A 15,907-nucleotide genomic window follows, 5' to 3' on the forward strand; every position below is an offset into this window, starting at 1 on the left:
ATTACCAGTGTGGGATCTTGTGCGGGTCACTCTCGTAAGTGTGCCCTTCTAGTTATGAAAAGGAGCTAATACCATTCATTTCCCCCAAGGACTCTTGGGCCCAGCCAAGGATCTGACACTTGGAAAATACCTGGTGAGGTTTGTTCTCATCGCTCCCCCAAGTCCTACGATAAACCAGACCATTCTTTCCCAATGGAAAACACTTTTCACCATCTACAGTGAACTAGTTTTTGAGAAACACACTTGTCATTTCTCACTGTGGTGGCCCTGGGGCTCGCCATGGACTTGTAACAGTGGCTCAGCAGCCATGGGGCAGAGCCCAGAATTCTGAACGGGGGCTGCAGGCACTCTGGCGGCGATGGCTGCCCCCCTTTCTCCCGTGCTCTCATTAAGCACCCCACTCCAGTTCCACACCACAAACCTCGGGATCTAGGTCATCTAGAACATTTTCCAACTGTTTCAGTTCCTCTTCTGAGAGCTTGCCAAGAAGCTCGTCCTCATCGATGTTCTTGTATTTCTCCAGCTCCTTTTGAAAGGGGAGCGCCATGGCTTCGGAGAGGCACCTTCCTCGGGCACGTTCAAGTGGGCCAGCTTCCCCGGGACTTCACACTACCACTGTTAAAAGAGCAATACTGTCATCTCCTTACCGTAAACTGTAAAACTAGTAATAGATTGTGCTATGCTGGCAATGGATTCTACCGCACAAACGCTTCCTCGAGAAGGCAGCATTCCCTTCACTTCCAGAGCAGAGTACAGCCCGCGATATTTGCACACACAGCCGTATTTCAGTTATTTTTTTCCCTTTAGGGCAACCCTGTAAGGAAGCCTGCAAGATACCATCATCACTCAATTTTACAGACTATGACTGAGTTGAAGGTGGCAGAGACCTAGCTATGGGATGTGTGCCTGGCTTCTGGTTCCCAGGGGAGTGAGTGCTTTTCCATTCTACTATAAGACTTCTCCCAGCTTCCCATTGAAAACCAGTGAAGAACAATGACTAATTGTATGGCAGTTGTAAGCAGCATACTTGTGCCCTTTCAGGGTTGAGAGCGCTGTGAAGAACACAGAATGGGATTCATTCAGGGAAGAGTTTAGAGGCTTGGTGTGAGAACACATTGTCCCATAACTTGTGCAATGAAACCAAGAGACGTTCTCAAGCCCTGACCCCATAGTTACTCTCTCTACTTCTCTTTCTCCTTCTTTATCAACTTCTATTTTTTTAAAATGATGTCTTTGAGAGTATTTTAATAGTATATTTTGTTATTTGAAAGTTCTCACCTTCAAATAATGTCTTTTGATCATATCCATCCACTACTATAACCCTCCAACACTTTCTGTGCCCTGTACCCCATCTCCCTCCCAGCTTAATGTTACCTTTCTATTATGGTTGTTACTGCTTATGTAGTCATTCTCCCTAATTTTTCTTTCTCTACATCCCTAAAACATTCTCTTTTAGTCCCCCATCCCTCTGAAATGCTTCATTCTTTTTTTTTTTTTTTTTCAGAGCCGAGGACCAAACCCAGGGCCTTGCCCTTGCTGGGCAAGCGCTCTACCACTGAGCTAAATCCCCAACCCCTCTTTTTCTTTTTCAAAACAGGGTTTCTCTGTGTAGCTTTGGAGCCTGTCCTGGAACTCACTCTGTAGACCAGGCTGGCCTCGAACTCACAGAGATCCACCTGCCTCTGCCTCCTGAGTGCTGGGATTAAAGGTGTGCGCCACTACCACCTGGCTTTGAAATGCTTCATTCTTTTTTTTTTTTTTTTTCTGGAGCTGAGGACCGAACCCAGGGCCTTGCGCTTGCTAGGCAAGCGCTCTACCACTGAGCTAAATCCCCAACCCCGAAATGCTTCATTCTTAAACTTTCACACCAAATGCAAGTTTTACTCAGTCTCTTGCAGAAAATTCTACAGATCTTCCCTAGCAAGACAACTCTGCATTTAGTCCAGCCAGCTCTTTCAAGACAGTAAGTGTCAGCTGTCTACCTGCCATTGCCAAGGGCAGTTCTAGAAAAGTTCCCTCAGGAAGGTCCTAGTTCACCGAGACAGTCACGCAAATGGCAATAATACCATGTAATAAGTTACAATAATGTCTGAAGTGGGAGTCACTTCAAAGAGAGACTGTCATTGACCCTTGAAGGAAGAGGTCCTAAGGAGGACATGGGCGTGAAAAGGCCATCTAGCATAGAGAAGAGCATAAGCAGAGAGACAGGAGAGGAAAGCATGTGATGGGTTGGAGAAGGATTTGTGGAGTGGGGAAATGGGACATCTGTGAAGGGGCTTCTTTATGGGCTGCACTAAGGGACCTGGATCTTACCGACCTACATCCCCAATCCCTAAATTAAGGGCCTATCATAGGGAAAGCATTCTGAATTGTCCGAGTGGGCACAATTTATTCCAAAGTAGTAAGGTGACAGACGAGGAAGGCAAGTGGCCACGGCAGGGACAGAAGGTCAGAACATCATGATTTTTGACTTTGGAGATGCAGGAAAGGCCACGAGAAGAGGACTGTGGGGACTCTGGAAGTTGGACTTTCCCCCTGCAGCCTTTAGAGAGCAGCAAGGTCCCACTGACACCAGCGAGAGCCATTTGGGTCTCTAACTTCTGAAGCGGCAACACATTCATACTGTTTTAAGCAACTGAGTTTGCTCTTTGTTACAACAACACAGAAACTAATATACTCTCCCCAAACACTCTCATGTCCAGGGTAACTGTTCTAGAATAGTCCGCTCATCCTTCCATTTCTGTTCTCCACTCTGCTGTGGCCCAGGAAGTGTTGTCTACCTAGACTGCACCTGGGCTCCTGTCCTTCCTGGCTCCTGTCCTTCCTGGCTCCTGTTTGACCCACAGGAGGCAACCAGCGGCAAAGCAGGGGACATAGTGGCATGGGAGGAGGGGGTGTGTGGAGGGGGCGTTCCAGAAGAGCATGTCACCCCACAGGCCACCCTCTTTTGCTGGCTTTGGGCCTTGGGGTGGGAAAGGGTCTCTGTTATGACTCTTGCCGGATTTCTGCCTCCTTGTTTCTCTAAAGCTTCCTACGTCCTTGTAAATAGCCTCTTTATCGAAACCTTCTCAAGCTATTCGGTCTGAGCCCACCCTCTGTTTCTTGTCGGGAACTTGGCAGATGTGGCACCATTGCTTGGAATGTCCCTTTCTCTTTGTGCTCTGTTTCTGAGGCCTGGCTAAGATCCCAAGCTCTGCAGGACCACAGGACTTCAGAGTGAAGGGAGGCCTTTGGCCATTCAGCCCGGCTCTTGCGTTTCCCTCATCACTCTCCTCTTGGTCTCTTTTCAGGTTCTCTTCCTTCGTCTTAAATACTGGCATTCTTCAAAGTCTTGTCTTAGAAATTATTTTCTCATCCCTCACCAAGGGTTCTTACTTACCTTGAAATTTTAATTATTTTAGTTTTTTTTTTCTATTTTTTTAATTAGATTTGTAATTTTAATTTTTCTCTATATTCTGCTAACTCTAAAAATCTGTATCTGGATCCTGAGGACCAGATCAGAGTTACCTAACCAAAAACCCTCCCTTGGCTAGATTCTTAAAATCTTCCCTCAAACCCTTAAAATACGAGAAGAGCTCTTGCCTGTCTGTTCCTCCTCTAGAATTTCAAGAGGTTGTTTCAGAAACCAGGGTGTCCTCCTTGACATTTTCCCTTCACCTCCTTTCTACCTACGAATCACCAAATCCTATCCTTGCAGAGTGATGAGGAGAACTCATCTACTTCCTCATTTACGCCCAGCCCTTGACCTGTGTTGTTTTGGTGCCTGTCCTGGAACTCACTCTGTAGACCAGGCTGACCTCGAACTCACAGAGATCTGCCTGGCTCTGCCTCTCGAGTGCTGGGATTAAAGGCTTGCGCCACTGCCACCTGGCAGTGATTTTTTTTTTTTTTTGGTTTTTCGAGACAGGGTTTCTCTGTGTAGCTTTGCGCTTTTCCTGGAACTCACTTGGTAGCCCAGGCTGGCCTTGAACTCACAGAGATCCGCCTGGCTCTGCCTCCCAAGGATATTTTTTTTTTTTTTGTACCAACTTTATTTCACTCTTTCAAGATCCCCCAGTGGCTTCTCATTGTCCCAAAGATAAAGTTCAAATTCACACTCTGGCCTCTGTAGTGCCATTTTTCTTTCTGTACTGCATTCCCAATGTCCTCCTGGACCATTCCCAATTCCTGGCTCGTTTATGTGCCCTTTGCTCAAAGCCTAAGAGGCCTTACTCCAAGCCCACCCCTGCTGACTCTGCCACAGACTCATCTTCCAGTCTCTATGTGAGCTCCATTTCCTCCATCAGCTCAGACCCTGAGTCAAAATCTGGGTCATGTGCTGGTCGTGCCCCCCCCCCCCCCCCCCCCCCCCCCCCCCCCCGTACTCCTCTGACTGCAACTTGGCTTCAGCACAATTACTTGCTGATCTCGGTGAAGGCGGGGACTATATAACTTTTATTCACCAATAAAATCTTGGCTCCCAGCACAGATCTTGACCCACAGCAGACACCCAATAATTACTGACGTCAAAGGAAGGACATGAGCTCAGAGTAGTGAGGTGGCCATGGGTCCAGAGAACTTTTCCCTGCAGTTATTTTCCCCATCACCCCCACCCCTCCTGGAGCCTGCTGAGATCACCTGAGCCCACAGAAGTTGCTCCGCTCCCTGAACTGACTTTGTCTGTAATGATGCTCACATTGAGCCTGGAAGACCAGTGTGGCAGAGTCAGCGAGGGGTAGGCTTTGAAGTTACCCGTTTAACATTCATTACTTGTTATCTTTCACATATGTTACTACACAGTTCTCTCTTCAGCTACCACAACCCGCCTCCCCCCAGAAAACAAGGACCATATTCTAATTCTCGACGCTCCTGGGTTTCTCAAACTCAGGCACGGTCATTCCACAAATGTCTGTTGAAAGCCTGCCTTTTCCAAACACTGCTGAGACATAGCCGTGGACAAAAAGATGGTTCTCTGGGTGCTAACTGAGCCTATAATTCACAAGGGAAAGAGCATTAAGTAATAATTTAACCACCAATCGTGCCTGTCAAAGCCAAGTTCACATTCTAAAGCACGGGGCCAGGGGGTCTCAGAGCCAGAGGAGGAAAGAAAGCAGTATGACCTGAAGATCCAAGGAGAGCCTAGCTGTTACTACTGTTATGGTGGAGTTTTCGTTTTTTTTGGGTTTTTTTCTTGTTTGTTTGTTTAAGGCAGGGTCTCACACTGTAGCCTAGGCTAGTCGGGAATTCACTGTTTAGCCTAGGGCTGGCCTCAAATGTATTGCAATCCTTCTTCAGCCTTCTAAGTGTTGTGACTATAGGCATATATAACCAAGCCCAGCTATTTTTCATTATTTATTATTATTATTTCATTATTTTTGAGACAGAGGCAGGAGGATTGACGCAAGTTTGAGGCCAGCCTGGTCTACATAGTAAGAGTCCCATCTCAAAACCAAACCAAACCCCTTAAAACAAATGCAGGTGTGCTGTAGGGAAGAATCCAGCCTTCTCATAGCCTCTAAAGTCAAATCTCTGATTTCCCAGGGCTTGGCTGGCCTGCTGTACCCCACCCAGGCCCTGCTGGGTTCACATTTGTTTCCCCTCCCGGGAGTGATGAGGCAGTGGAAAGTTTGCAAAGTGCTGCCACAGCCTCGCCTCCAGCCGGGTGTCTGTCCCATGGCAAACATTCAACACGCAACAGGATACGAATGTACACACCGGAATGGAGCCTGTGCCTCTGAGGCTTCCAGAAGCCCAGGTGGGCAAACACAGAGCCTATTGGCCAAACAGAAAATAGGCTCAGCAGTGAGCTGAAGGAAGAGTCTCTTCCTGTTACCCAGAAACCCAGCCTTGGGAAGGAGAGTTAAGAGCATGGTGTTCTGTGCTTCTTTTTTCCAGTGTCTTGTTAACATAACTATGCTGAGAAAGAGGGAAATCAGCTACAACATGAAGGGCCCAGCCTTTTACTCTACACAAAGACAGACCAAACTCCAGACTGCTGCTGCTGACTTATTTCTGAGTCAGTAAATGATATTAATCTTCATTTGTTTAATATACCTTCATTATTTCACCATACTTGAGATTTGCACAAGAGTCAAACCTCATTTCCTAAAACTAACCAACAGAACAACATCAGTTTATCATAGGCCCTCCAACAAAGCGTACACTGGTCCTGCAATTAATTCATCTCTATATTTTTTTCTGGGTTGGGATGAGACAGGCTCTCACTATATAGCCTTGGCTGGCCTTTGGAACTCACACTGTAGACCAGGCTGGCCCCAATCTCACAGTGATCTTCCTGCCTCTGCCTCCAGAGTGCTGGGACTAAAGGCAAGGGCCACCACACTTAGTCTTTAATACATCTCTGGATGCTGGGCAGATATAAAGATGTGACATTTAGAGCCTGTGTTCTGAAACCTAGCTATTTGAAGACAGGACAGCAAAATCTTTTTCTTCGTTTCAAACTGCCAAGAAGGCAGGCATGGAGGTGCAGGCCTGAAATCCCAGCATTCAGAGGTGGAGGCCGGAAGATGAGGAGTTCAAGGCTAGACACAGTGAGTTGAAGGACAACTTGGGCTACGTGAGACTCTTTCTCCGAGAAATAACTATCAGAAGATGAAAGACACAGAACACAAGACAGGGAAATTTTCTGGCAAAAACTGACAGCAAGGCAGAGGGCAGAAAGGGCAAAAGGGCAGTGAGGACGTGACCCTACCAGATTCACAGTGTTTTCTAGCCGAGACGGTTCATTCTTATTGCATAATTTTATAGCACAAAAACTGTCAGATTTTTTTTTTTCAGCTTGAAAACAGTCCCCTTTTATAACAATGTACCCGCAAAAGAAGGTTCCTTTCTAGCTTGGAGAGCACAGAAGGCCTTGTAGCATTGGCTGAGAGCTTAAAGCGATGGACTCAAAAGCACAGAAGACTGAACGCAAGCCTTGAAGGTAACCAGCCCAAAGCCTCACGAGGCAGACACACATGAAACTGATGACCTGTCCTCTGGAAAACAGGCAAAAAAAACCCAGTGGGGCAGGGCAGTATTCAGAGAAACCCATCATCGGGCAATTTTGCATTGTGCTAACATTATACCGTCATACATAGTCTGAAGATAGCTACAACAAATCGGGTGAGGTAATTCATAGAATCCCTGTCATGCATGTGCTCCACTGCTGACCGAGACATCATCACATGGCTGTATTTATCTTGTGAGATGCGGGTGATACTTGGGTCATTATTGTACTGTGAGGTGCGGTGCCTAGTTCACACAAGCCCTCACAGTTAATTCTCTCTTGTCTTTGGTCTGAGAGCAGTCCTCTTTTGGAAGTATTCTCCCCCCTGTTTTCCTTATTAAGATTAAATACAGAGAAGCAGCATCATACAAGGGTCTCGAACTAGCACTGTCAAGTGTAACGAGCCTCAGTGGTTAGTGGCTGTCCAAACTGATGTAGACTTCCACCTGGGCAGTAACCGAGACTTCTGAGCTGGGGCAGAAGCTCTTTCTTTCTTTTTTTTGGTTTTTCAAGACAGAGTTTCTCCATGTAGTTTTGGTGCCTGTCCTGGAACACACTCTGTAGACCAGGCTGGCCTTGAACTTACAGAGATCCGCGTGGCTCTGGATCTCCCAAGTGCTGGGATTAAAGGTGTGCGCCACCACCGCCTGGCAAAGCTCTTTCACGTGGAGGTCTTATGGCTTTCCCATGCTACCTCTTGCTTCCTAATTTTCTTGGTGGATCCTATGTCCCGCTGCTTCGTGTCCCTTGTGGTTAGGCTCTATTTTCTGAGGAATTTCCATTTCTTTTTCCCATTGTGCCCCTCTTTTCCCCTACTGAGACATGGTTTTGCCATGTAGTCCTGGAAGGCCTGGAGCTCACGAGGGACCAGGTTAGCCTTTTCTTTGTTGGTCCTAGTGGGGTGAACCACCATGGGGTGAACCACAACCATGCCTCAATGAATTCCCATTTCTGTATTTACCACTTTGCCTTGTATTTTGGACTTTCTGGTTTTTTTGTTTTGTTTTGTTTTGTTTTGTTTTGTTTTTTGTTTGTTTTTTCGAGACAGGGTTTCTCTATGTAGCTTTGCGCCTTTCCTGGGACTCACTTGGTAGCCCAGGCTGGCCTCGAACTCACAGAGATCCGCCTGGCTCTGCCTCCCGAGTGCTGGGATTAAAGGCGTGCGCCACCACCGCCCGGCTCTTTCTGGTTTTTAACTGTCTGCTGCTGATGGTGTTTTGTTTTGTTGTTGTTATTACTTTAAAAATTAATTCATTTTTATTTTGTGTGTTGGTATTTTTGCCTGCATGTATATTTGTGGGCCATGTGTGTGTACAGTGTCTGAGGACACCAGAAGGTGTTGGATCCTCTGGAAATGAAGTTACAGTTGTTAGCCGCCATGTGGGTACTAGAAATCTAACCCAGGTCCTCTGCAAGAGCAAAAAGTGCTCTTAACTGCTGGGCCACTTCTCCAGCCCCACCATCATCATCATCATCATCATCATCATCAATCGGGGATGGGTGGGGGGTGGGGGGGAAGAGTGTCTCATGTAGCTCTTGCTGGCCTTGAATGCCTGATCCTCTTGCCTCACCTCCCAAGGCTGAGATTACAGGTGTGGGCCACCAGCCCCGGTTTCATGCTGGTTTTAATGTCCCTCATCCTGACAGTGGGAATTTAAAGACTTCTAACTTCCTGACAGCACGGGTTTCCTGTTTTTGTCCTTGGATGCATCTCTTTTCCTGGCTTCCGCCTGCTCTTGGACTCTTTGATCTACCTTTTCTTTGGCACTGATTAGCTTAGTTTTGATTTCTGCCTTGTTATGATCTGTGGGTGCTCTGTGCAACTTGACGCAGGATTGCTTACAAACTGACTCAGGATGATAGGTAAGCCATACAGCAACTGGTGTGCAATGGCACTGCCAATCAGAACGGCTGTCTATAAACAAGGGTGCTGTCTGGCTCCATCCACATCGACTACATGACAGCCATGCTCATGTGGCTCCAGAGTCCTCCAAGTGCTCTCATAAGAGGCCTCTTGGTTCTTCCTTAATGCTGGTGCCCCAGTTGTGTGGTATTGTCATGGCCAGGCTTGGGACAGCTGGTCCAGGAACTCCTGTCACTCACAGTCCTAGAATCAACCTTTCGCCAACCTAGCTGCCACTAAGGGAACCAGGGAACCTGGTAATGCACATGAAAGGAAAAATTAGTAGGAAAGTCTTTCTTTCTTTCTTTTCTTCCTCTCTCTCTCTCTCTCTCTCTCTCTCTCTCTCTCTCTCTCTCTCTCTCTCTCTCTCCTCCCTCCCTCCCTCCCCTTCCCTCCCTCCCTCCCTTCCTCCATCTACCCCTTTCTCTTTTTGCAGGGTGAATGGCAGACTTAAAACAGGCTCTCACTATGTAGAGGCTGGCCTGGAACTTGCTATTCAGCCCAGGCAGACCTTGAAATTGTGATCCTCCTGTATCAGCTTCCCGAGGGGCTGAGATTACAACCATGTGCCACTATACCTGACTGACAGGGGAATCCTGATACTCAAACAGGAAGGTTGAAAATGTAAGAGCAAAAATACTAATCGGTCATAGCTCTCAGGAGGAATGTGCTGAAATACAGAACCTAGTTCAAAGAACTCAGACTGGCTTTGGAGGGAGAAGAGCCAGTGCAGTAAATGCCTCTCCCTTTACACAGCCTCAAAGTCTTCAACGTTATACGTAACTGAGTGCTGTTTCAGAGACGGGGTCTCACTGTGTAGCTCTGGCTGGCCTGGAATTCACTCTGTAGACCAGGCTGGGCTCAAACTCACAGATCCACCATCCTCTGCCTCCTGAATGCTGGGTTTAAAGGCGTGGGCCAACATGTCTAGCACTATAATTGACTTTCTGGTGTACTAAAAATAAAAATTATTGATGATAAAAAAGATTTTCTAGGAAGAAACAGAGGAAATTAGACTGGGGTTAAATGATCCATGAAAACTAGAATCTGAAATTTGAATTCTAACCTGCCAGGCAATGAGAAACACAAATGACAATATTTATGATCTACATACTTATGAGGGTGCTCTGGCCACTCACTCAATAATACACTGAAGGTAGGATTTCCAAAAGTTGATTCCAGTCAATGCTAGCTAGTTTTTCAAAATGTCCATATATGTGTGTATATATAGAGTATATATAGTAGATGAAGTACATATATACATTATATAATGTATAATATTTTGCACATAGCTTGGAAAACATTGTAAACAATATTCTACAGATCCAAGAACTGTAACCCATGAAAAGCTATGACCACAAAGAATAAACCAGCTTTCCTGGATCTGATTAGGTAGTTTTTTTTTTCTTGTAACACCAACAACATTCTAAATGTTTAGAAGCATAACAGCTGAGGGAATCAGAGAACACACACACACACACACACACACACACACACACACACACACACACACACACGTATATCACTACAGACACATATCTGAGTAAATGTGAATGCTTTAAATGGCCATTTTCATAAATACAACACCTAGTTATAGAAAAATTAACCTGGAACAAAAGGGGTCTGTATAAGAGATTAAATGCTGTATGTATGTATGTATGTATGTATGTATGTATGTATGTATGTTTACACAGGGTCTCACCCTGTAGCCTTCATTGGTCTGGAACTCACTCTGTAGACCAGGCTAGCCTGGAACTCACTCATGATGTGAAGCAGGCTAGCCTGGAACTTTTGATAAGCCTCCTATCTCTGCCTCCTGAGTGCTAGGATTAAGGGGCATGAGCCATCACACCTGATGAGAGGTGACTCTGTTCTTTTATTCTGTAGTAGGAAGTCTTCTGCACATGCCTTCTAGAAATTTCTCTGAACAAGATATAGAGAAGGTTTTTTTTACACAAGGTTACATGTGACTGACACACAAAAGGACTAAGAGGGAATTTCATTATTTATGTTCTGTCAGACACTAGACCAGTTATTTCACTAGCATTTTCTCAACCAGGGTAAAACAAAAGACCATTTGATACTAGTATATGTTCTCAAACTTCCTTACATACTGTCACAGACCTCAGATGTGGAAGGGAAAAAGAACTACCTTCAATCCTAGCTAGAACTTACTTTCTCAGATTCCCTTACATACTGACACAGATCTCAGATGTAGAAAGGAAAAAAACAGCTGGTCCTGGTGGAGCAGTCCAGTCACTCAGCTACTCAGGAAGCTGAGACAGAAAGATCATGAGTTCAAGGCTTGCCTGAACAACTTGTTGAGACCCCGACTCAAAATAAAAAACAAAAGAAGGCTGAGGCTGGGTGTAATGACACGCATCTTTAATCCCAGCCCTCGGGAGGCAGAGGCAGGCAGATTACCGAGTTTGAGGCTAGCGTTGTCTACAGAGCAAGTTCCAGGACAGCCAGGGCTACACGGAGAAATCCTGTCTCAAACAAACTAACAAAAAACATCACCATCACCACAAACAGAAAACACAAACAAACAAAAGAAGGCTGAGGGTATGGCTCAGTGGTAGAGTGCTTGCCTAGCATGTGTGAGCCTCATCTTCAATCCCCAATATGACTAGGGTGGACAGTTCTTTCAGGGTAGTTCTTAGCTAGGGCAAGAATAATTGGTAATTATTAACACAGTTGGCTCCACTAATAACTGTGAACTCCGCATCTACTACTTTAATCAATTGCAGGTCAAATCATTCAAACAAACAAACAAACAAACAATGAGGGCTGAAGATATGCGTGAGTGCTAGACGGCTTTCCAAGGAAGCTGGAGTTTATTCCTAGAGCAATCTCTATTTGTGGATACCTTTTTCTTGTCATTCCATAAAAACAGCACAGAACATTCTATAATTACACTATATTAAGTATAAGTAATTGAGAAAGGCTTTAAATATCTGGGGAGAATACATTTGGTTACATGTAAATACTACGATAGTTTATAAAAAGGACTTAAAATCTGCAGATGGGGGGTGTTTTGCTATGACAAATTTCCCCTGGGTACCAAGGATATTATGACACTTGGAGTTAGTTAGAGCTAGCGGATTCATCTCTTAAGCATAAATGATCAATAGTAGCCAAGAAGAACCAAGAGAAGTGAATATTTCCTGACTCCATGAACCTCTCTGAGAAGATTTATGTCTTGCTTGGGAGTATGGAGTTAAGAATTTTCTCTCAGACTCACCACAGTGGTCTATCAGTAACCATGCGGCCCTCTATGGGCCTTTCTGTTTGTTTGCTTATTGTTTTAAAATTCGCCTTCAATTTCTCATTTAAAAAGTTCAGCCCTACACAAGAGCAGAGCAAAATCCAGCTGCACACCACTCTTCTGGACTCAACTGGCTCTCACCGCTGTCTTTCTGCTGTGCTCCTGAACGTGCCCTACCACCATGGATGGCTCTTCCCTCAACCTGCTGAGCGTATTGTAGACGTCAGTGAGCTTCACCTCCAAAATCCTAAGCTTTCATTGTGACAGAAGGTGCTTTGTATGCTGCTGGGGGAGAAGAGTCATCAATGGATCACCCAAACAGTGAACCCTGAGTGCTTCAACACTGACCCGTCCGTCAGGCAAGATGTGCTCACGGGACAACAGTGGCACGAAGTTATGGGTGCAACCAACCAGTTTCTGACTGAATTTGAGGCCTGCTCCACAGGAGGGAATTCACACCTGCTCAAAAGACCCTGGCTTGGGAGGTTATAGGCCCTATTGTAGGGGGAGCCTACTACTGACGTTTTTGCTAAATGGTCACGCCATCAAACTGTCTTCTCAATACTTATGGCTATGCCCCTACATTAGTGCTTGCTCTCAACTTTGGCCAGGGGAGATTCTTCAGCAGTGGGCCGTAGTTAATGCAGAGAATAAGGGACTATGGAGTGCTCATCCCTGTATCAACCACCTCAAAGCTCAGGGAGCATCACTTAAGAGGGAGTGGAAAGAACCTTAGAGCCAGAGGATGGGAGTAGTCCAGTGAAATGCTGGCCTCTAGACATGACACAGCTGTTGCACTCATGAACTCACAGCAGCTGTGGTCACTAAGGCAAGATCTTCACATCAAGCCAACAAGACCATTTTACTTTGGATTTAGTAGGTTACCACAGTTACCACCATTACCACTACAACCACAACCACCACCACAGGCATGAAGGTGGGAAGGGGATGTATTGGGGATTAAGGAGGGATGGATAAGCTCAAGATACATTGTATCAAGTAATAAGTAAAGGTATTTTTTTAAAGATTTAAAATTTTAAAAATACAGAACATTCTCATATATACTACCATACTATTACTGCACCTAAGAACAGTAATTTCACATTGTGTAGTATACAGCCCATATTCAGGTATCTTGAGTATCTCCAAAGTATCTCTACTTCTTTATTTTGGATGCAAGGTTGAGACAGGGTCTCACTATATGTTGCTGAAGTTGGCCTAGAACTCACTACGTAGACCAGGCTGACCTCAAACTCACAGGCATCTACCTGCTGGCATTAAGGCCGGCACCACCATGTCCTGACCCCAAAATGATCTTTTACAGCTATCACTTTCTAATCCAGAGTCAGCGTCCATATATACCAATCCACAGTTACTCAGATTGCCATCTATGACAGCTGTTCCCCTACCCCTGCATCATCTTGTCTGGAATACTACGTGGGTGAAATTATGGTCTTTTTATTAGAACAGGAGGCTCACCAGCAGGAGGCTCATCTTGACCTTTGGGGGATGATGGGAACTTCCTAATCTCTGCATTGTAAAGATGTGTTCTCCCTGAGTAAGACACTCTGACATAATATGAAAATCCTGCTCTATCCCTTCTTTCACTCAAAGCTTTTGTACCAGTTGATGGGTTAGGTCAGTGTTGGTACAGTGCCTCTCTCAGACCTTCTATTGTGCATTCACTTTTCACACAATAACCCATCCGTACCATTTTTCTTTCCTCACTGTATATTCTCTCTGGTTATTTCTTGCGGGAGTCCCGTCCCCCACCCCTCCCCCGCGCCTTCTCGAAGAGCACATTTGACAGCTCAGGCCCAGCCCTAGGGAGCAGCAGACCTTTATCAGCTGATCGCACCTGCAAACAAAACCACCACACTGTGGCCTGCCGATTTACCGGTTAACATAAAATCCAAAACCTTTGTGATAGTGAGCGAGACTGAAGAGGATAGAGGGAATCAGGGAAAAACAAACAACAAACAAAAAACCTCGATTAACTAAGCCCTGAAAATCTTCCAGCTTCCTTCGGGAAAACTGTTCTTTCTGCCCCCATCAAGCTTTCTGTAAAAGTGCTGAACACTCTTGCCATTTCAGTATCCAAGAAAAGAGGTCCAGAAACCATTTCACCAAATACCCCATTTTACACGGAGAACGCAGCTCAGAGAGGTGAAGAGTCTGGCCCAGGATCCCGCAGTTCCTCAATGGTGGAGATGCTACGGAAACCATGCTTTTGTAATACCTCCTCTGATGTTCTTTTTTCTCCTTTCCCAAGCGCATGGTGAATCAGATATTTAATAGGAGCCGAAGAAGCGGTGGCGTTCTCGGCCTCTTTATTGCAATTTGCATTTTAGCCGCATCACCTTCCCACCTTCTGACATTTTAAAGTAAAAATTCCCCAAACCTTTACTATTGCTATTTTAAACCGACCTTCATTTTTTTGCAGGTCAACAGGTTAAGGCAAGGAAGCCCCGGGGAAGGCACGAACCAGCATGATTTTAACCAGGAAGAATAGGAAAAAGATTCTCTAGGACCTGCAAAGGGCGGCTTTGTGAAGGCTGAAGCGTCCTGTGACAGCTCTGGGGACCTCAGGAAAGAAGCCGACCGGAGTCCTCCCTTCCCAGGCTCCTGCTCAAATGAGGCCGCGAGATGCTCCAGACTCCGGGAGCTTATCACACGTTCGCGGGAGAGGAGAAAATGGGAAACAAAGCCTAACCTGGAAAACCCAAGCTCCGCAGCCCCGGGCGATGGGAGACCGCGCCCTCTCTGCATCTGCGTGTCGAGTGCGGTGCTATGGGGCTGCGGGGCTTCAGGGCACCATGCAGCCGGTACCCACACGCGTCCCCGGCCGCCCCTCGCCATCCCCGCCTCCCGCGCACCCGCCACTCGGGTGCAAGCTGCTGCGGGCTGCGCTTGGCCGCGTGCCACGCCATGGAGCATCCTCCCGCGGACACGCAGGGTGCGGCGGCCGCTGAGCTGCGGACCCGGGCGCTGCAGACAGGCTGCCCCGACAGTCCCCTCCCGTCCCAGGTTCTCACCCTTGCTTGCACCCATCCCGAAGCAGAAGGTGCTGAGCAACAGCCGTTAGAGCCCCGAGTGCTCGGGTCCGACCAGTAGGGGCGGCGCCGTGGCCCCGAGCTTGCACTGGGATCAACAGGCGGCTCGGGGCCGGGCGCGGCGCGGGGCGCGCGGCTGCAGCGGGGCAGCCTGGGAAGCGTAGTTCCGGCGGCGCGCGGTGGCCACGCCGAAGCAGGACCCTGGCCCAGGCTGCGGCTGGCTCTCTTTCCGATGCGCTGGTCTCGCTGGGTCCTCCCCTAGAGTCTGGAGCTAGATTTGCAAGTGCGCAGCGGGGCAGGTGGAGCCTGGGCTTGGGGGAGCTGGGTAGGTTCTTTGGAGCTGGTCAGGATCACTGACAGCGGTGGGTGGCAGAGGCTTGGCAAGATTGTGGACAAGTGAGCATCCTTCTGTGCTGCCTTGTGAAGGCCAGCTCAGGAACAGACCAGGCCTGACCTAGGATTTACTGGCTGGCGTGGGTGTGGAAAGGACTAAATGGGTTAATTACTTAGGGAAGAGGAGGGGAAAACAAGCTGAGGTTTAGGGAGCTTGATAAAAGTTTTGGTTTGAGAGTGTTGGGGAACTTACATGCTGGCTTCACAAGATACGACTCTGGGCACAGGACTCGAGACTCAGGGTCCTCATCTGTAAAATGTTTACAGCTTAAAGGTACAAGGTTGGAATCAATGACCTCAGG

At 46.9% G+C, this 15,907-nt stretch overlaps 1 protein-coding gene across 1 annotated transcript in view; it reads right to left on the reverse strand.

Annotated features, from left to right (window-relative positions):
* The window catches only part of Tmod2 (tropomodulin 2), a 53,154-nt gene extending 37,247 nt beyond the window's left edge, over positions 1 to 15,907 (reverse strand). Inside the window, exons 1-2 of the mRNA XM_059267011.1 lie at positions 15,799 to 15,907; positions 422 to 615 (exon numbers count right to left, since the gene is read on the reverse strand). Coding sequence (XP_059122994.1) covers positions 422 to 547 — 126 coding nt within the window. The 5' untranslated portion in view covers positions 548 to 615; positions 15,799 to 15,907. The remainder of the gene's footprint in view (positions 1 to 421; positions 616 to 15,798) is intronic.

This window comes from Peromyscus eremicus, chromosome 7 (genome assembly GCF_949786415.1).
Source record: "Peromyscus eremicus chromosome 7, PerEre_H2_v1, whole genome shotgun sequence".
Lineage (NCBI taxonomy): Eukaryota > Metazoa > Chordata > Mammalia > Rodentia > Cricetidae > Peromyscus > Peromyscus eremicus.